We start from the raw sequence: 20,422 nt of genomic DNA on the forward strand, positions 1-20,422 counted from the left end.
TAACAATTCTATGATATATTTGAAAAACTTCACAACAGGTACACACAGTTTTGTTCGGAAGAAGCATGGCCGGTTACCCCATCGGGATCTTGTCCAGAGCGTTGGGCGCCTCCGGACCCCCACAGTGAGCTGCCCAGAGGCATTCGCATCTCAGATGGATGCCTCAAACAGGAGAGAATCCCAAAGCCCAGCAAGCAAACGGGAGGGAACTCTGCAGAGGGAAAAGGCCACAGGAAGAAGGCTGCCACGGTTCTAGGGAAGACTCTTCGTCGTAAGGTGATTCATTTCTAAAGAGGAAGTGAGTTCTGAGAAAAATACTTGAAGTACTCTCTCAGGGGGAGAAGGCAGTACTTCACTAGGGAGTCAACTTTCTGGGCGGCCAGCTTGCTTCTGGTTCTGACTTGGGTTTGCAGAGACTGCTCTTCCTTAGGGGTCAGGTCCGCGTGCTTGCTACCAAGGAAAGAGTCACCTGTTAGAAATGCAGCATTGGGGGTTGGGGATTTAGCTCAGTGGTAGAGCGCTTGCCTAGGAAGCGCAAGGCCCTGGGTTCGGTCCCCAGCTCCGGAAAAAAAAAAAAAAAAAAAGAAATGCAGTATTGGATGGGGTACCCGGGGTTGGTGGTGATGCTTGGGGGTGCAACTCAGAGCCTTGACATCCCCACAAGGTGAAAGGGTTGCCTGTGGTCTCCAGGGACCCTCAAGGAGGACCTGCCGAGTCTCCAGCTCTTGAAGCAGCGGTATAAATGGCCCTGACCCCTACCTGCCTCTGGATAGATTGGCAACAGGCAGGGTTCCCAAAGATCAAACCTCTAATATCGCTCCCCACCCCTTTTCTCATCAACCCACCCACAAAGCCTTCAACCCAAAATCTGCCCTGCTTACAAGATGGCACAGGGAATGGCCAACCAATGACTGCCCCAAATTGAGACCCATCCCACGGGAGAGAGCCAACCCCTGACGCTATTCATGATGCTCTACTAAGCTTGCAGACAGGAACCTAGCATAACTGTCTCCCTAGAGGCTTCATCCAGCAGTGGACGGAAACTGGTTTGGAGACCCACAGACAAACAGGCAGTCTTGTGGAAGGATGGGGATAGAATTGTGCAAGCTGGAATCGGTCAAGGGCAACACCAGACCTACACAGTCAACTAACCTGGGCCCATGGGGGCTTACAGAGACTGAATCACCAAAGAGCATGCAGGAGCTGGACCTCGCCCCACCACACCCCCATTTGTAGCAGATGTACAACTTGGTGTTTATATGGATCCCCTAACAATTGGAGCAGGGGCTGTCTCTGACTCTGTTGCCTGCCATTTGGACCCCCTTCCCCTACCTGGACTGCCTGCTTAGACCTCAGTGGGAGAGGATGTATTTAGTCCTGTTGAGACTAGATGTCCCAGGGCGAGGTGGTACCCAAGGAGAGGTTGTCCCTTCTCTCAGAGAAGGGAAGGAGGTAATGGGGAGAAGAAATTTTCAAGGGTGAGACTGGGAAGGGGGGCTTCGATTGGGATGTAATGTGAATTAAAACGGTGTATGTATGTATGTATGTATGTATGTATGTATGTATGTATGTATATATTCCCAGGAAACCTGACAGCTAAGGGCTCCGACTCTTAGAATTTGTGAGCTTCTTCCTGGAGTCCCCCAACTTTGAAGATGTGATACCTGGCGTCCCCTTTCTGTATGCCCAGCCCCTGGTGGAGTTAAGGACCACCTCTTTGGGGGCAGACAAAATGGCATGTCAGAATACACTGTCAGGCTGGAGAGATGGCTCAATGGTTAAGAGTACTGACTGGGGGCTGGGGATTTAGCTCAGTGGTAGAGCGCTTGCCTAGGAAGCACAAGGCCCTGGGTTCGGTCCCCAGCTCCGAAAAAAAGAACCACAAAAAAAAAAAAAGAGCACTGACTGCTCTTCCAGAGGTCCCGAGTTCAATTCCCCAGCAACCACACGGTGGCTCAAATGCAATCCCAAGCCCTCTTCTGGTGAATCTGAAGAAAGCAACAGTGTACACAAATAAAATAAATAAATCTCTCTTTTAAAAAAAAGGGGGGGGGTTGGGGATTTAGCTCAGTGGTAGAGCGCTTGCCTAGCAAGCACAAGGCCCTGGGTTCGGTCTCCAGCTCCGAAAAAAAGAACCAAAAAAAAAAAAAAAAAAAAAAAAGAGCCAAGTGACCAGGGGCAGGTGCACATGGCCCTCAACTTCCTTTGGGGTAAGCAGGTACTGGGCTGGAGAGATGGCTCAGAGGTTAAGAGCACTGACTGCTCTTCCAGAGGTCCTGAGTTCAATTCCCAGCAACCACATGGTGGCTCACAACCATCTGTAATGGGATCTGATGCCCTCTTCTGGTGTGTCTGAAGACAGCGACAGTGTACTCATAACATGAAAGAAAGAAGGAAAGAAGGAAAGAAAGGAAAGAAAAGAAAAGGAGATGGGATGGTAGGGGGAGTGAGGGGTGGTGGTGCACGCCTTTAAATCCCAGAACTCAGGAAGAAAGAAGCAGGTCTATGTCTGAGTTCAACAGAACAAGTTTCAGGACAGCCAGGGATACACAGAGAAACCTGCTTTGGAAAAAAACAAAACCAACAAAAACAAAACAACCACAATCACAACAACAACAGCAAAATCAAAAAAAAAAAAAAAAAGGGAGGGAGGAAGGAAAAAAGAAAGAAAGAAAAGAAAAAAAAGGAAAGAAGCTATTCCTATAAGCTTCGAACCTAGCAGGTTCCCATGGTGGGCAGCTCAAAAGAAGGGGGGAAAGGCTCCTCTTCTATAGCCTCCTGTGCTAGGATTGGCTGCACCCTGATGATTACTTCTAAAGCACGTTTGTTACGGAATAGATGACCTGTGTGAGACACACCTGACAGGCCCACGGTTGGCAGGAGTAAAACCTGGCTCCTTTTGCAGATGGCTGAGCTCACACACCGTCCCTCTCCTGCTCTGTCCTATCCCACGGTATCTATCCAGAGGAGCTGCAGTCAGGAGACAACACCTCAGAAGCTCCCAAAAGGAAACCTTTGGGAAAGCCATAGCCCCTCCAAAGCATCCGGGTGAGGAAACCTGGTGGTAACTGACTGGCAAGAGTGGCTAGGAGCCAAGAGAATGCTGGGATGGAAGAAATGAGTGGGAAGTTTCCAGAAACTCAGTGTAGGGCAGGAAAGGACACGACTTAGTTTCAGGAGATAGAGTTCAAACTGGCTCAATCCACCTGTATGTCTGTAAGCAGGTGGGTGGGTGTCTCTGTGTGTGTGTGTGTGTGTGTGTGTGTGTGTGTGTGTGTGTGTTAGGGAGTTGACTCACCATATATGAATGGGTATGAGCCTAGCTAGGTGCACATTGGGCGGGCACTTCAGAAGGCTAAGAGTAACTGGTTTGCACAGTTTGAGAAAGAGCCAATAGGCCCGTGGCTAGGAGCCTGGACTTTGTCCTGAGGACAAGAGAACTTTTGGCCAGTCGTGAGGAGAGATCAGTAGATAGTGGGTGTCATGACAAGTGTCCCCTCAGTCCAGGACACCCTGAGCACCGCTGTGTGTCCAGCGTTGTGGTAGACAAGGGGCATGGGTCTGTATAGGCCTGGCTCTAACAGTTTCCTCTGCCTCAGAATTGTTAATATCCCCCTGCCCTGAGGAGGTACCTCTTCAGCCCTGGAATGTTGCTCCACACCCTCATAGCATTCTGGAGGACTCTGCCGCGGACATCCTGGAGGGTCACAGCCTCTGTCTGTGGGAGAAGAGGGTGGGTCAGCATGACACAGAGGCAATCTCCTCCCAGGGGATACACAGGCCATTGAGGCTGGCCATGCTCGCACAGTCTTTGTTTCAGAGAGGTAAAATCTAGAGAACCCTTTGATCAACTCTATACAATTATGTTTTCCAATGGCACTGGAATGCGTTATATTCTAGGATAATGTAACTTTCCAAAACTCTGAAAAGTCAGAAAAAAAAAAATCTCTAGGCAATGGTGGCTAATGCATGCCTTTCTTCTGAGCACTCAGGAGGCAGAGGCAGGCAGATCTCTAAGTTTGAGACCAGCCTGGTCTATAGAGTGAGTTCCAGAACAGCCAGGGCTACACACAGAGAAACCCTGTCTTGACAAAACAATAAGAACAAAAAGACAAAATCTGGGGCTGGAGAGATGGCTCGGCGGTTAAGAGCACTGACTGCTCTTCCAGAGGTCCTGAGTTCAATTCCCAGCAACCACCTGGTGGCTCACAACCATCTGTAAAGAGATCCGATGCCCTCTTCTGGTGTGTCTGAAGACAGCTACAGTGTACTTATATAGAATAAATGAACAAATAAATCTTTAAAAAAAGACAAACTCTTCATAGGCTTCAAGAGATTCCTTTCTTTCTTTCTTGGGTCAGGGTTTCACCATGTAGCCCTGACTGGCCTGGTACTTACCCACATTGGCCTCGTATTACAAAGATCCACCTGCTTCTCACAGGATTCAAAGCAAAAGCATGTGCCACTATGCCCAGCTCACAAATTTTTTTTTAAAGATTTATTTATTTTATGCACATGAGTACACTGTAGCTGTCTTCAGACACACCAGAAGAGGGCGTCGGATCACATTACAGATGGTTGTGAGCCACCATGTGGTTGCTGGGAATTGAACTCAGGACCTCTGGAAGAGCAGTCAGTAGTCAGTGCTCTTAACCACTGAGCCATCTCTCCAGCCCCATATGTGTGTGTGTGTGTGTGTGTGTGTGTGTGTCTGTGTAATATGTAATATATATATAGTATATATATATTATATATTGCACAAAGCAATACAATTTTGTAGAATTCTTTCACCATGTAAACTATTGTCATGAATCAGATTCAACAGAGAAACAAAAACTTGACAAGAAAAAGATCCCTCAATAAGAGAAAGAGAGAGAGAGAGAGAGAGAGAGAGAGAGAGAGAGAGAGAGAATCACAGACCAACCTCCTTTTACACTTGTCAATTCAAGCAGTCCTAGCTTTAAAAGCCCTAGAAGGAACTGACCACTGGGCCCAGGTGGCAGCACCGAAACTCATCGTTCGAGAATGAAGGAGAACATGGTGGTCTGTGTGAGCGCCCAGGCACGCCGTGAGTGCATGGAGTGCGCATGCGTGTTGTATGAAACCTGTGTGGTGTGAGCAGATGTGTTCATGTGTGTTCATGAGAGGTGAAGAGGAGGAGGGGACATCAGTCTGGGTGGGTGTGGCTTATACACTGCACATTGTAAGCTTAGTGGTATCGGAGAGGGGGTTTGTCCTTCAAGGCTGTCTGTCTGTCCCTGTAGGGAGCAGTCTGTGTCTCAGGTGCCCGATGTCCTTGTAGCCCTGCAAACATCAGGGCAGCAGAGGCCTCAAGGAGTGAGAGTCCCAGACCCGGATACAGCCTAAGGCTCCTGCCCCAGGTGCACCCACCTGAAGGAAGCGGACAGTTGTCTCTTGGTCATCTTCAGTCAGCAGCAGATTGTCCACAAATATCCAGAAGAAGGGCTGCTGGCTGTCTTGGCGAGGCCGGGCATACTGCAGGATCCGGTGGAACTGGAACATGTACCAGCCTGCCAATGAACCCGGGGGGAGACCGGTTCAGATGGCGAGGATTGGGGAGGGAGCAGGATGGCTTTTGTGAATGCTGGGTACCTCTGCTCTCCCTTTACGGGGATGGGAGGGCCAATACCCACCTCAGAACTCACCCAACAGCTCACTAAGCATGTGCAAGTTCACCTGGCGGTTAAGAGCCCAGGGAAGCTGGATTTAAAATGCAGGGTGTGTGACTTCTACCCTGTCTGAAGGCTAAAATGGTATGAGAGAATGAAGAGACAGAAGAGAGGACAGAGTAGAGGTGGCAGGGTTGAAGACAAGATTCTCAAGTGACCAGAGATGTTAACAGTCCCATTTCTTGAAACTTACCAGGACAGCGGTCACAAGAATAGCCTAGGGGCTGGGTTGAGCCATACACCAAGTCAAAGGGACCCCATTTCTCCACCTAGGGAACACACGAGTTTGGCTGAGAGTCAAGTGCTTCCCAACTGGTGACCAGCATCAAGGCCTCTGTACCCCAATCATCTCCCCAGTGATATACCTTGTGGGTGACCCAGACAGACCTCCTAGTTGAGCCTTGGGGCCCACATAGGCAGTGACACCCAGACAACACTCTCAGGACAAGCCCATACAGTGGTAGCCTGAGAGCACTCCATATCTGAGATTCCTTCTCAGATAACTGTTGGCTCTTTAAAAAGGGCCAGTCTTGGAGGAAGCACATAAACTCCTTCAGCCTAAGGAACTCCCATGTCCTTCTGGGAAATCACTGACTGTGCTGAGAGCCAGGCAGCTGGGAACAGACAGCAGGGTGGACACTGTGTGGTAGCCATAAACAGTCCCCACTTAGATCAGATGGGGGTCACTTCCAGGATAAGTCAGAGAATGAAAGGATTAGCCTCAAGTGCAGACAAGCAAGGAGTCTTCTGTTAGTACAAGTAGCCCAAGGTCCAGAGCCCAGGAAATCTCTGCTTCAACAATGGCTCCTCTAATCCTGAACCTTTCCCCTCCCCCTCCCCTCCTCCCCCTCCCCTCCTCCCCCTCCCCTCCCCTCTGTTCCCCTTTCCCCTCCCCCTCCCAGTTTTTCACAGGATTTTTCTGTGTAGTCCTGGCTTGCTCTGTAGACCAGGCTGGCCCAGAATTCACAGATCCACCTGCCTCTGCCTTCTGAGTGCTGGGATTAAAGTTGTACGCCAACACTGCCTGGCTAGCCCCGGACATTCTCTTAGGAAAAAGTTCCTGAGATGCCCACAAGTGAGTTTCCCAATCTAGCTAGGCCCCTACTTTCTTGAGCCTTCCCATTTCTCTCAGATTAATGGACTGCCACCCAGAGGCTCTTGTGCTCTTCCTCTGTGCCCCAACCTCTTTACCTGATGTGCACCTAGGGTCCTACAGGGCCATGACTGGCTGGGGTCTAGCCAGAAGAAGTAGGCAGGATTCTGGGTTAAAAAGACCAACATCCTAACTGTATAGCTAGACCCTAACGCACTGGCACACTGCCTGCACGCCCACAGGAGGGGCGGAAGAGGTGCTACCTCAGGGTCAAGACAGCACCAGATTGGTGTTTGGAAGATGTTTTCAGACAACTGCCTGCCACTCAGTTCAAGACTTGCAGTTATGAGAGGGTGGGGTGGGGTTGAGCCTCCTCTGCCCAATCATATCCCTATATTGTAGAAGACAGAAACCAGCCACACGAATTTCAAGAAGTTTGGCTGCTTGTCCCATCAGGTCTGAGGGCTTTACAAAGGCCATAGAAGCATTCTGTCCCCACCTGCCACTGTGAGGCATTGGGAGGGGGGTAATTATACCCAGGCTGGCTCAAGCTAGGACCCCATGCTGGTCTGGAGACCTCCAGCAATATGCTACACCCCATTCGCTCTACCCTGCCCCTCCAGGGCCCCCTCCCTCCCTTTTTGCCCCTTCCTGTAGGCCCCGTAGTCTCTCCCAGTAGCACATGGAACCTCGGAAGCCCACCCACCCCTGCCTCAACTCACTTCTCTCCTCACGACATTGGTGACATCTTCCACGTACTTCAGCGTTCCTCCCTCAGAACCAGAACTGCTTTCCAAAAAGCCCAAACTCTTTAGTTCTGGAGTGGGGGGGACAGGGGAGGGAAGGAGAGACAGACAGGATGGATACAGCAGATGTGGGCTCTGTCCCCAGAATGGGGATCTATGACAGTGCAATTTCCCAGCCACAGACTAGCAGCTTGATCCTTTCAGCAGCAGAGCCCAAGACAAACTTCCTGAGTGTTAACTTGATGAAAATAAAGTAATTTGTTGCAAAACTCTTCGGCCTTTCTAAGCTATGTTCTGGCTGGTTTGCTTAGACAACCAGCCAGGCTGGAGACCCCACAGGGCAGGTGGGTTTACCCTCAGACTCCCGAGAATAAGAGCTTGGGCAAGTACAGCCCTTGCTAGGTGTCCTTAAAGCATAGTGATACAATTATAGCTATTACATAGGGCACTCGTGACACATTGTGATACAATTTAGCCAGAGACCAGAGCACCTTTGGGGCTTCTGTGCTTCCTGGGCACAATAGGGATCAGAGCAGTCTGACCGACAGGATCCCAGGAGAAGAAGTGGCTAGGTTGGGAGGTTCAGGAAGGTGGGTGACTGGGGGAGTGTAAGTATGAGAAAGGTAGAGCTACCTTCCCACCAGCAGCTGTTCCCATTGACCCTTGTAGGCTTGTCTCTTCCCGATCCCTGCCTCTTCCTCTTGGGGCGCTGGGTCTCTCTCTATCTGAGTCCTGGTTCTCTAACCCTTTTCACCCTTCCTCTTGCTTGGAAAGATGAAAATCTCCACAAATGGGAGATTTTTTTCCCCCCTGGCAATCCTGGGATACTGGCTTTCCTGGGACACTCAGTTCTCTCAGTTCAAGGAGTCTGAGGAAGAGGTTTTCTACCATTAATCCCTGCTTCACATCTCAGGTGCCCAGTGATATCCTAACGGCCAAACAGAGGACACTAGAATACTCTGGCGCCCTCCTAGCCCCTCTTCTGGAAAGTGTTTTTTTTTTTTTTTTCTTGTGACTCTACTCACCTTTATCAATATTCCCAAAAAGACTCAGCACCCTCACTGGCTGTCTTTTCCACGCAGACACAGTCTTGTATATCTCCACAGGGCTTGCCTGGAAAGGAAGCAGAGGGAAAAAGAGAGAAAGACAAAAGGATGCATGCTGGTTGCCCAGTGAACGCCGTTATAGTTAAGCGACCCCTGTGACGGTCTTTCCCTGAATGCACAGGACTCACCCGAGAGCCACCTGGGACTCGCTTGCCAAGGCCTGGCTGGCCCTGATGTGACCAGTGCTGTCCGTCCCTCCCTGGAGATCAAGTCCACCCATTCCCTGAGTCTAGGACCCCCATAGAGCTACAAAGGGAGGCAGGGTTTCCTTGACATTCAAAGGGAATGGATTCCCCTCAGAAAACAACTCTGTAGGTCTCCAAGGACTCCCTGAGAGCAAAACCGTTCCAGGAGTCTGAAATCCAAGTAACACCAGGGATGGTAGCTTCGGAGGCTTCAGGGAACCATCCCAGGCCTTTTCCCAGCAGCTGGGCTCGGCACACAGTGGGTGGCTCCAATTGGCATCGGGGTACCAAAGCCTTCATCACTACATGGTCTTTCCCTGTGCATCTCAATCCCCCCAAACTCCTTCTCTTACATGGGTACCCTCCGTTTTGTAGTGTCCACAGCAATTCAAATGTTCTCTTTCATCTCAAGTTCAGCTAAGGTGACACCTCAGAGGTCCTACTTCCAAATTGTGTTTGCAGGTCCCTGGCCCCACCCAGGAGGCTGCAGCCAGGGCAAGGGAATATTGTGTTGGTTAAGCATTCAAGCCAGTATGATGAACTTATGTGTCTGTGGAGAGGGGGCTCCTGTCCTACTTGTGACCAGTAGCCATTCCCAGGCTTTTAAGAAAGATTAGTGACTGGGCTGGAGAAATGGCTCAGCGGTTAAGAGCACTGACTGCTCTTCCAAAGGTCCTGAGTTCAACTCCCAGCAACCACATGGTGGCTCACAACCATCTATAATGAGATCTAGGGTCATCTTCTGGCCTGCAGGCACACATGCAGACAGAAAGCTGTATGATAATAAATAAATATTAAAAAAAGAAAGATTAGTGACTATGGATGTACTCAGTTGGTAAAGAGCTTATGGAGTGGGACAGTGGTGGCACAGGCCTTTATTCCTAGCACTCAGGAGATAGAAGCAGGCAGATCTCTGAGTTTGAGACCATCCTGGTCTACAGAGCTAGTTCCAGGACAGCCAGGGCTATACACAGAGAAACCCTGCCTTAAAAGACTGAAACGTGGGCTAGAGAAATGGCTCGGTGGTTAAGAGCACTGACTGCTCTTCCAGAGGTCCTGAGTTCAATTCCCAGCAACCACATGGTGGCTTACAACCATCTGTAATGGGATCTGATGCCCTCTTCTGGTATGTCTGAAGACAGCTGCAGTGTACTCATAAATAAAAATAAATAAATCTTTAAAAAAAAAAAAGACTGAAACGTGTCCCTCAACAGAGGAATTGATACAGAAAATGTGGTACATTTATACAATGGAGTACTACTAAGCTATTAAAAACAATGACTTCATGAAATTCACAGGCAAATGGATGGAACTAGAAAACACCATCCTGAGTGAGGTAACCCAATCGCAAAAAAACACACACATGGTTTTCACTCACTGATAAGTGGATATTAGCCCAAAAGCTCGGATTACCCAATGATACGATCCACACAGATCGCATGAAGCTCAAGAAGAAGGACGACTAAAGTGTGGATGCTTCAGTCCTTCTTGGAAGGGGGAACAAAAATATTAGTAGGAGGAAATATAGAGACAAAGTTTGGAGCAGAGACTGAAGGAAGGACTATCCAGAGACTGCCACCTGGGGATCCAGCCTATATACAGTCACCAAACCCAGACAACATTGCTGATGCCAAGAAGTGCATGCTGACAGGAGCCTGATAGAGCCTGCTCTGCCAGAACCTGACAAATACAGAGGTGAATGCTAGCAGCCAACCATTGAACTGAGAATGGGGTTCCCAATGGAGGAATTAGAGAAAGGATTGCAGGAGCTGAAGGAGTTTGCAACCCCATAAGAACAACAATACCAACCAACCAGAGCTCCCAGGGACTAAACCACCATCCAAAGAGTACACATGGACAGACCCATGGCTCCAGCTGCATATGTAGTAAAGGATGGCCTTGTTGGGCATCAATGAAGAAGTCCTTGGTCCTGCCAAGGCTGGACCCCCAGTGTAGGGGACTGTCAGGGAGGGAAGGGGGGGCAGTTAGAGAGGGTGAACACCTTCATAGAAACAGGACGAAGGAAGATGGGATAGCAGGTTTATGGATGGGAAACCAGGAAAGAGGATAGCATTTGAAATGTAAATTTAAAAAAATCCAATAAAAAAAATCAAAATGAGAAAAAGAAAAAAAAAAAAAAAGACCGAAAAGGAAAAAAAGTTTGTGTGAAGCCCATGGCTTTGGGTTCAGTCCTTATAAATACGGTGCCTGTAATCCCAGCAGAGGAGCAGGATCCTTGGCTCCACAGTGGGTTTGTGGCCAGCCTGGGCTACCTGAGATCCTATCACAAAACATCAGTGATACCTGCTCTCCGGTAGGAACATACCAGGAGGCATTAAGGCAAAACCTCAGCCCTGTCCAGTGATGAGCGCACATGGATGTTAGCCAGCATCCGGTGGCAGATCCAGCCCCTCCCCCGCACCGGTTGTCCTCACCCCCTCTCGGTCATGGAAGGCCTTCAGCTGGTGACGCCACTTCTTGCGCCTCTGCAGCAGTCCGCTCCGGGAGAAAGGCAGGCACAGGAAGCAAACCCAGCAGGCCATGGCATTGATGCGCTCCGAGGTCCCGGGGCCCACCAGGATATCCACACACTCGAAACAGTAGCATCTAGAGTCAAACCGAAAAAAAACCACCATGACCGGAGTCATAATGCTGTGTGTGTGTGTGTGGGGGGGACGGACCCCACAAGCCAGGCCAGCACCTTGTTTTGGAGGGAACCATCTGTTTCCCTCTCTGGCTTTGCTTTTGTGCTGGGTGGGTGGGGCTGGCTGCAGGCTGGGAAAGAGACTTAGTAACAGAAGAGATGAGGCGGGTGTGGTAGCAATGGCGGACTTGGAAACACTTTAGTCTTTCCACAACTTGGAAGCCTGTACACACATTTTTAAGGGCTCTGAGAAAAAAACATATGAAGTAGCAGCTGGCCCGGAAGGGGGCACTTAGAAGTCAGGATCGTAAAGAGAAAGATATCCAAAAGGACAGGGCAGGGGGACCACCACAGATGGAGCTCAGGACAGTGATTTAACTGAGGGTGAATGAGATGCCGGTGCCCTGGACCCACCATATTGCATAAGGATAGAGAGAATGGCTGTGTGGTGGCTGTTGTGTTTGTGAAGAGAGACATCCAGATGCACGTCCTTCAGCAACGGCTTCCCATGTTGGGGGAGGGTGGGGGGGGAGGGTCTTTTGGGAGGAGCAATAGGAAGTTGGGTCCTGCCTCACCTGGTACAGTCGGGGCTCTCGCAGATGAACAGGGTATGCCCGGAGCAGCAGATGGTACAGTAGCTCTGGTGTCCATCCTCGTCGTATAGGAAGAGGGTCTCCAGGAACTTGTCCTGAGCAGGGAATATAAAGGCTGTGGGTGTGATCTCCCTCTACGGTTCCACATCAAGGCAGTCCCACCACCTTCCCACTTACCTTACACGGGGCACAAATTCCCCCCTCAAACAAGGGGTGCTGAGCGTACACCTGGAGAGATCCGCAACAGAGGCAGATGTCTAGAGAGAACACAGAGGGAAAAGCAGGATAGATGCTTATCAAAAGCAACCCCATGGGCTGGAGAGATGGCTCAGCGGTTAAGAGCACTGACTGCTCTTCCAGAAGTCCTGAGTTCAATTCCCAGGATCCACATGGTGGCTCACAACCATCTGTAAAGAGATCCGATGCCCTCTTCTGGTGTATCTGAAGACAACTACAGTGTACTTACATATAATAAACGAATAAATCTTAAAAAAATAAATAAATAAACAAAAGCAACCCCATAGATCCTGAGAGAGATGTGGGAAGCCCCAGCAGGGATGGGTGAGGGTCAGAGACCGGAAGACTTAATGAGAGAACAAGATGTCCCAAATGAAGCATGTAGAGCTTTTTTGTGGACTCGGAATGGTGGGGCTAAAAATGCCCATGGAAACCCAAAGACGTCCAAACCAGCCCAAATCCAGAGAAACAGATCATTGGCTGGGGAGGTCCGGAGTGACCATTGATGGATACGCTGCATGTTTTCCTCGTTTCTCTTTCTGACCAAGTCACATGTGTCTCAAGCTGGCTTCATCCTCACTGGGGACGGTCTGGTTCTTCCACCTCTACCTCCCGGAATGCAGGGATTCCAAAGTGTGTCACCACACCCAGTTTATAGGGTACTGGGAACAGGACTCAGGGCTTCTGGCAAGGTAAGTGAACACTTAGCCTAGTCTCAAATTAGATGGTAGTGTGGCTGACGTAAACACAGTTTGGAGTGTGGGGTGGGGAGGAAGCTGGGGTTTGGAGACAGAGGTTTTTTGTGTAGTCCAGGCTGTCCTGGAACTAGCTCTATAGAGCAGGCTGGCCTCAAACTCAGAGATCCTCCTGCCTCTGCCTCCTGAGTTCTAAGATTATTGTGTGAGTCACCATGTCCAGCCGAGATATAAAAAAAAAAAAAAAAAAAAAATCAAACTACATGCCTTAAGCAAGTCTGGTGCTGGGGTCGAGGTGGGGGTGCAGTAGAGAGAGGACATCCACATCCAATGGGGGTCAGGATTGTTCCCCACTTTCCGGGATGGCTGAGTGAAGTAAACCTTTCTGGCGGGGCTGGCAACTGTTTCTCTGGGTCACAGGCTAGGTGTGCAAACTTACCTTCGATGTTCCGCTGGTTCACGTTGACTTCGTACCTGATGACCTCTGCAAGAGAAAGACAAGTAATCCCTTCTCTCTCTCTGGGCTCCTCGTTGGAACACGCATGGCAAACTTGTCTTCTGTGGCGATTGGGACACAAGGAATCTCTTCTACTGATGCCCACCAAATGCCTGCCCTTGTAGCTTGGGGTGCCAACCCGAATGATGCAGGAACTTTCCATGCATTGCCTGACTCTAAGGGCCATATCTAAGAGATAAACTCATTACTGGGTAGGGCCTTACCTCTGCCTGTCGGCGGTGAGGAAGGGGTCAGAGGCTCCTTGGAGTCTTCCAGTACCATATCCACGCTGTCTTCCTCTTTCAGATCTGGGGCTAGAGATGAAGAGGCCATCATTACACAAAGATCTCAAAGGAAACAAGATACATGCAGAAAAACAGCTCCCTGTAGTCAATACAGGGGGTCAGGGGAGCCACCAGAACTGCCCAGCTAAGCCACGGTGACATTTCTCCATCCATTGGAGGTTAGGAGGCTGCAACATCAACTTTGAGGTGCCCTGTGGGGGGTACCCTTCATCCATTCAGTCCCAGACAATGTGTATTTTCAGGTGGCCCTGCCTTCTCCTGCTCCTGGCTGAATCTCTAGGACCCATATTCTTGCTTTCTAGTGACAGCCCAGAACCCCTAAGGACCCTGAGGAACTAGAGGAGGCAAAAGAAGAAAGGAGAGGGAAAGGAAGAAAAAGGCCTGAGTATCTTACAAGATTTCGGCCATTGCTCTTCCAGGGGACTGTCAGGGTCAGTGCTAGAGCTCTCCGGAGTCTCCAGGTTCAAGGTTTCATGGGTCTTAGAGCAGGAAGAAGGTGTCTCCCGGGAACCCATGGATGTAATCTGCTAGAAGGGTCTGCGTCCAAGGGATGGCGGGCGTGCCAGCAGGGTCCTCAGAACCCTAAAACACAACGGAGAGAGGTTGAGAGGAGGGTGTGCCCGTTCTCTTAGGGCCTCGCGGGGTAATGTGGGGAGGAACAGAGAGGGCTGGTTAAAAGGGACCTGGTGGGTAAGTAAGATTGAGGACGTAATGCTGGATGGAGCCTATGAGGGCCTGGGATGGTAGGGTTGAGGGGGCGGGTCTTAAGGAGCCCAGCACGTGAGGGGAGGAGTGGGGGTGGGGTGGATGGGGCGGGACTGAAGGGGCTTAGGAAGCCTTGCGAGTGGGAGAGGGGTTCGGGGAAAGGGTGGAGGAGGGAGAGAGAGTTCAGAGGAGCGGGTTATGGAGTTCTGTAGGGCTCAGGGCTGAAATGGGGTAGGAGTGAGAGAAGGGAGGCTCTAGGCCTCACACGTTGAGGTTAGGGAGCTGGGAGGTAGGGTTCCTGATGGTGTGGAGGGGGGATGGGTAGGGCAAAGGAGCAAATGACCAAGGGTGGGGGAGGAGTAGGAAGTGAGCCTTGGGTGGAGACAAATCTAGGTTAGAGTAGAATTTATTAGAACGAGGTAGGACTATCAGGGTGACACTGTACAAGGTAGCATCTGTGGGTAACCGGAGGAAAACCTGCCAACCTTTCGGGAGGTACTTCATCAATAATCCTTCCTACCTGGTTTAAAAAGCCAATTTATTCATGGCCAGTAATCCCTTCCGGGATACCGCAGTGGCTGGCCTAATCCACCAGCGGTTTTAATGAAGGGCCAAGTTCCGGGCTTTGATTGGCAGAGCCGCTTGACTTACACGAGGTTCGGTATGGAAGTCATTGTACAGTAAAATCACCTGACTGCTCACCTCAGCCCAGTGTTCGAGGCCAGCGCCATGACAACGGCCCAGTCCTGTGGTGTGAAGAACTAAAGAGAGACTGGGCAGAGAGCGGGAGACAGCCAGGTCCTTTGTCCAAATCTCAGTGTTTAAGGAATAGGGACCCTGAGACACTGCACCTGCCCAACTTGTTAGAGGAGCCCTACACCTCGCTGCACACCGATGACGGCTGTGTATGAAGCTGGAGAAACATCTGTTTTGATATATGGCACAAGCTACACACTTCTACCATTTACCCATCCGCCCGCAGCTAAGGGCAAAGTTCCTTTGCTCCGGTTTTTCCTGGTCTTCTACTTTTTCCTCCTTTTTATCTTTTTTTCTTCCTCCTTTTCTGTTAAGATTTCCCTTATCCCAGGCTGATCTGGAATTCGCCATATAATCAAGTCTAACCTTGAGTTTCCCCTCTCCCTGCCCCACCTAGACAGCGCTGTGTTACAGATTAGGAACCGCCCGGATCCAGGGGTGTGGCCCCGGGTACTGCGGGCCTCCAACAACTAAGTCTTATCTTTATCGCCAGACTTCTGTTTATTTTTAACATTTGGGTTGTTCCCCACCCCCATCCCTCACCTAACCCCCCCCTCACCCCCAAGACAAAGTTTCTTTGTGTAGCCAAGGCTGTCCTGGAACTCATTATATAGTCTAGACTGGCCCCGAAGAGATCTGCTTGCCTCTGCCTCGGGAGTGCTGGGATTAAGGGCGAGCACTACTTCCCTGAGTCATTCGGGTATTTTTTTTTTTAATGCCCAGCAAGAGGTTGGTGGCCTTCCTCTTTGTCTTTTTCTTACTGATCTGAAAGTTCTTTTGTTAAAGGTATATTCTCATGTAAATGTTGCAAATATTTGACTGCTTTTTTTTTTTTTTTTTTTTTTTGAGACCGGTCTCATTGTATACATCGGGCTGGGTTGCCTAGAATTCACCAAGGTCCAGCGACTTTCCTTCCCAAGGGCTGGAATTAAAGGTATGTGCTACCTCACCTAGCCTTTTTTTTTTTTTTTTTCAAGATTGGGCCTCATTCTGTAGCCTAGGCTGACCTTAAGGGCGTGGCAACTGGTAGATTCCGGGTATAAGACATCACACCCAATATCACTAATGCCTTTTAATGTTTTTTTTTATATTTCCCGTGGAGATACTTTGTGTCAAGACAGACCTATTGCTTTTTTAATTATTATCTTTATTTGAGTATGTATGTGTACACGTGCACTTGCCTGGCATGCTGTACCTATTCATCAAGTTCTGGTGAGAAAAAAAAAAGCCCAGCAAGATGGCTGGGTGGACACAGATGAAGATGCTTGTAGCCAACCATGGGACTGAGCACGGGGACTCCGATGCAGGAGTTAAGGGAAGGACTGAAGGAGCGGAAGGGGTTTGCAACACCATAGGAAGAACAACAGTATCAATCACCCAGAGCTCCCAGGGACTAAACCACCAACCAAAGAGTACACATGGAGGGACCCATGGCTGCATGTGTAGCAGAGGATGGCCCTGTCTGGCTTCAAAGGGAGGGGAAGCCCTTGGTCCTGTGAAGGCTTGATACTCCAGTGTAAGGGAATGCTAGGGTAGTGGGGCAGGAGTGGGTGGGTGGTGGGTGTGAGGGAGCACCCTCTTGGAGGCAGGGGGAAGGGGTGGGATGGGGGGGGGTGTTGGAGAGGAAACCCGGAAGGGGGATAACATAAAATAACCAAAAAAAAAAAAAAAAAAAAAAAGGTCTCAGTGGCAAAGGTACTTGTATCCAAGCCTAACAACCTGAGTTCAGTCCCTGGAACACACACACACCACACACATACAAGCACATGCACACGCACACGCACACACTTTTAAAACTTCTGTGCTGGACCTGGAGATACGGCCCAGCAGTTAAGAACACTTGTTGTTCCAGCAGAGGGCCAGAGTTCGATGTTAATTTAGATGTAACTCTTATATGTCTAGGTTAAGAAACAGCTGAGTGTTTAAGATGCTAAATCCAGGCAGTGGCGTACATACCCTTCCATTTCTTCTTTTGTGAGAATGAGCTCTGGCCAGACTCTGTGGCCCATCTACTTAGGAAGGAAAAGTAGGCCTGAGACTGGGGCACAGGAGTCAAGGCCAGACTGGACTACACTGTGGGATTCCATTTGAAACAACAAGACTTCGGCTACAGATCAGCTACAGATGTCTGTCAGGCAGCTGGCTCTGGGTTCAACCCCCAGCAAATCCTACTCTCCTATCACTCCGGAAGTCAGTCACAGCAGGAGGATCAGAAGTTTAAGGCCATCCTAGGCTACATAGTGATTTCTGGGCCAGCCTGGGCTACATGAGACTCTAACCCCAGTCCGTCCCCCCCCCCCCGAAATCAGTCAATTAAATTAACAGCAACAAAAAGGGAACGAGGAGTTCCATGGTTGTGAGAATTACACGGTTCTTTTATCATTTTTCTGGCCTTTTGATGTTTTCGTTGGTATTGGGAATATTTTCTATTACGTGTTAACTGGTTCTAACTTAGAGTTAACATGTGGGCATTGTTGGCAGTCAAAGCACACACTTGGCTTACAGATCTGCCAGGCCTGTGGCAGTCCCCCAGGCAGGTCTCTACCCATAGCCACCACAGCAGCACCTGACTCCACTCCACCTTTGCTGAAGATGGTTTGGTGATTTCCATTGCTCCCTGCCCAGAACTGTCAGAGCTCCATCCAGCCTGGACCCAGGCCCTTTGTTCTCTGCTCCTCTGTAAGGTGGAGTACCTGCCCTGGGCTAGCCCCAATGCTGTGGTCAACCTCTTTGTAGGTAAGGACATTGAGGATCACAGACACAGCCTGTGTGCTGGAGCCTCTGAAAACCTGAGGCATAGCCCTACCCTGGGCTACTGAGAGGGTATGGCTCTCTCAGGCCACCTCTTCTAAATTTAGCAGCTACAGACCACCTGCAGGTGTGGACTGTCTCGGAAACCCCCACGTGTGATGGAAAGTCCAAAATTCTACGGGAGTCTTTTCTGTTGATCTCCCCTCAGAGGCTGGGGGACGCCTGCCTACAACAGTCAGTGCTCAACCGACGGTGGATGGTCTCGGTCGGGTTCAGGCTTTTTTTTAAATAATGCAGACTTTGGTCTTACACTGCAGTTTTTAGTTCTCCTTTATCTGTTGCCTTTGGCAGAGAAATCCCCGTCTGAGGAGAAGCCCCTAACTGGGGAGGAACCCCCCCAGGCTGCAGGCATGACAGTAGGAGAGGAGTAATTCTAAGTAAGGGGGCTGGCTGAGCCACAACGGGGTCAGCACCTGATCACCCAAAGATACCCCAAGTGCCTCCAGCATCTTGGGTACCTAATGTGTGTATTCTGGAGCTGTCGGACCCAGAGACTCCATTAGTACCCTTCGTGTTCTTGAGATCCTGGCAAGGTGTGAACAGGGAGCAAGGGACTGGGACCTGTGTCCCCTCTGCCATGTCAGTGAGGGATCTCTGTGCTCTGGACAGCAGGAGTCGTGTTTGTTAGGGGCCGGGTTTACAGAGTTGGGGGTTGATGTTTCTATAGGAAATGCATACCTGCTGGAGACAGCGGGAGACGCCAGTGAGCTGCAGCCTCCTTTGGGGATGAGAGAGAGGTGGTGTCTCTCAGGGAGTAAAAGTCCATTTTGGCATCTCCCGACGCTTCCTTCTCAGTATCTGTGGGAGGCATGGCGCAGATGTCATTAACCCCATAGCCATTTCCAAAGATGATATGGTTATGCCCCAGAGCCTGGTGAAGGACCATGGGAGGACCCTGCCCCCCATTCACGACCTTTAGAACATTCTCCCCAGCCTATCTTGCTATTCACATGCACCCCAGCTCTGAAGTGACTGACCCTTCCAATGAAGCTCTCCCTTCTTCCCCCAGTACCTGGTCCTCATGCTGAACCCCCTTATCTACTTTCAATATTGATTCTTCACCCCCTCCTTTCCTACCTGATTCCCCACACACACATACACACAACACACACACACACACACACACACACACACACACACACAAACACACACACACAAGGTTTTATGGCGAATACACAAGTGATGCTACTCACTGAATTAGTCTCCAACACAGCCTGAACTCTCCTCTCACTGTACCACACAGCCCAGTACTAGGCTAACTGGTCTACCATTGGCTTCTATTCAACTGTCAGCGCTCATATTGGGGACCCCAGTACAGACCTGACCTGACTTTGCTCTAAAAGCTTGTCACCTCCCAGGTCACTGGCAGCCATTCGCTCTCACCTTGCTGGGGGCACAATTTCCATTCATGCCCACCTCTGCCTCCCTTTCCAACTGCCTCCGAGACCCCTCCCTGATTTGCTTGGAGGCCCTATCTTTCAGGCTACACTGCCCTCTGGTCTCTATCAGGAGTTCTGAGACTGCTCCTTAGACTCTAAGGAGAATAAGACCGGAACGTGCATGGTCCAGACATCTGTCTAGGGCAGTGGTTCTCAACCTGTAGGTCACGACCCCTTTGGGGATTAAACAACCCTTTGGGGGGATGCTGTTAGATATCCTGCATATCAGATGTTTATATTATGATTCATAACAGTAGCAAAATAACAGTTGTGAAGTAGCAGTTTATGGGGGGCAAGGGGTCAACACAACATGAGGGTATTAAAAGATCACAGCCCTGGTCTATGGGCTCTCTGCCTTCTTGCCCCTTCCTCTTATATACTATCTGACACACTCCTAGTTCAGCGTGCTCAGAGGTAGGCCATGTGCCCTTTCCACCTGCTGGCACACAAGATGGGCCATCTCCTCTGTCCTGCTAAAGCCTCCATCTCATTCCTCCAGCCCTCAGCCCAGGACAGATGGGTGTTCCCAGCTGGGTCCACTGTCCAGCCAATTGCAAAGGTTTCGTATTGTGGCTACTCAGAGGTACCAGCACTCTGGGCATTCAGGGAGTAGCCAAAAGCACAATTTTTGACTCCTCCTTTCTCTTCCCTCAGTTATTTCGTTTTCTTTTATTATTTTCTTTTATGTGTATGAGTGGCTTGTTTGCAAGTGTAGGTGGTCACCACGCAGTGCCAGTAGAAGCAGAAGAGGGTGCCAGATCCTCTGGAATTGGAGTTTACAAAGGGTTGTGAGCCATCACGTGGGTGTTTGAGAAACAATCCTGGGTCTTCTGCAAGAGCAACACGTGTTCTTACCGCCGCCGAGCCATCTCTCTAGTCCTAGTCCCTCTCTTTTTAAGTTCAGTGTGTGTGTGTGTGTGT

The 20,422-nt window shown here is 50.0% G+C and overlaps 1 protein-coding gene across 6 annotated transcripts in view; it reads right to left on the reverse strand.

Moving 5' to 3' along the window:
- Positions 1-20,422, reverse strand: part of Dnmt3l (DNA methyltransferase 3 like) — a 22,608-nt gene continuing 2,186 nt past the window's right edge. For 3 of the 6 annotated variants that reach the window (XM_087597434.1, XM_087597436.1, XM_087597435.1), the window contains exons 3-15: positions 18,741-18,860; positions 14,185-14,372; positions 13,710-13,799; positions 13,429-13,473; positions 12,235-12,314; positions 12,040-12,152; positions 11,256-11,427; positions 8,555-8,642; positions 7,506-7,600; positions 5,884-5,959; positions 5,392-5,531; positions 3,633-3,718; positions 1-450 (exon numbers count right to left, since the gene is read on the reverse strand). In XM_087597434.1, the coding sequence (XP_087453560.1) occupies positions 288-450; positions 3,633-3,718; positions 5,392-5,531; positions 5,884-5,959; positions 7,506-7,600; positions 8,555-8,642; positions 11,256-11,427; positions 12,040-12,152; positions 12,235-12,314; positions 13,429-13,473; positions 13,710-13,799; positions 14,185-14,305 (1,269 nt within the window). In that variant the 5' untranslated portion in view covers positions 14,306-14,372; positions 18,741-18,860 and the 3' untranslated portion in view covers positions 1-287. 6 annotated transcript variants of the gene reach the window in all.

This window comes from Rattus norvegicus, chromosome 20, assembly GCF_021556685.1.
Source record: "Rattus norvegicus strain SHRSP/BbbUtx chromosome 20, alternate assembly SHRSP_T2T, whole genome shotgun sequence".
NCBI lineage: Eukaryota > Metazoa > Chordata > Mammalia > Rodentia > Muridae > Rattus > Rattus norvegicus.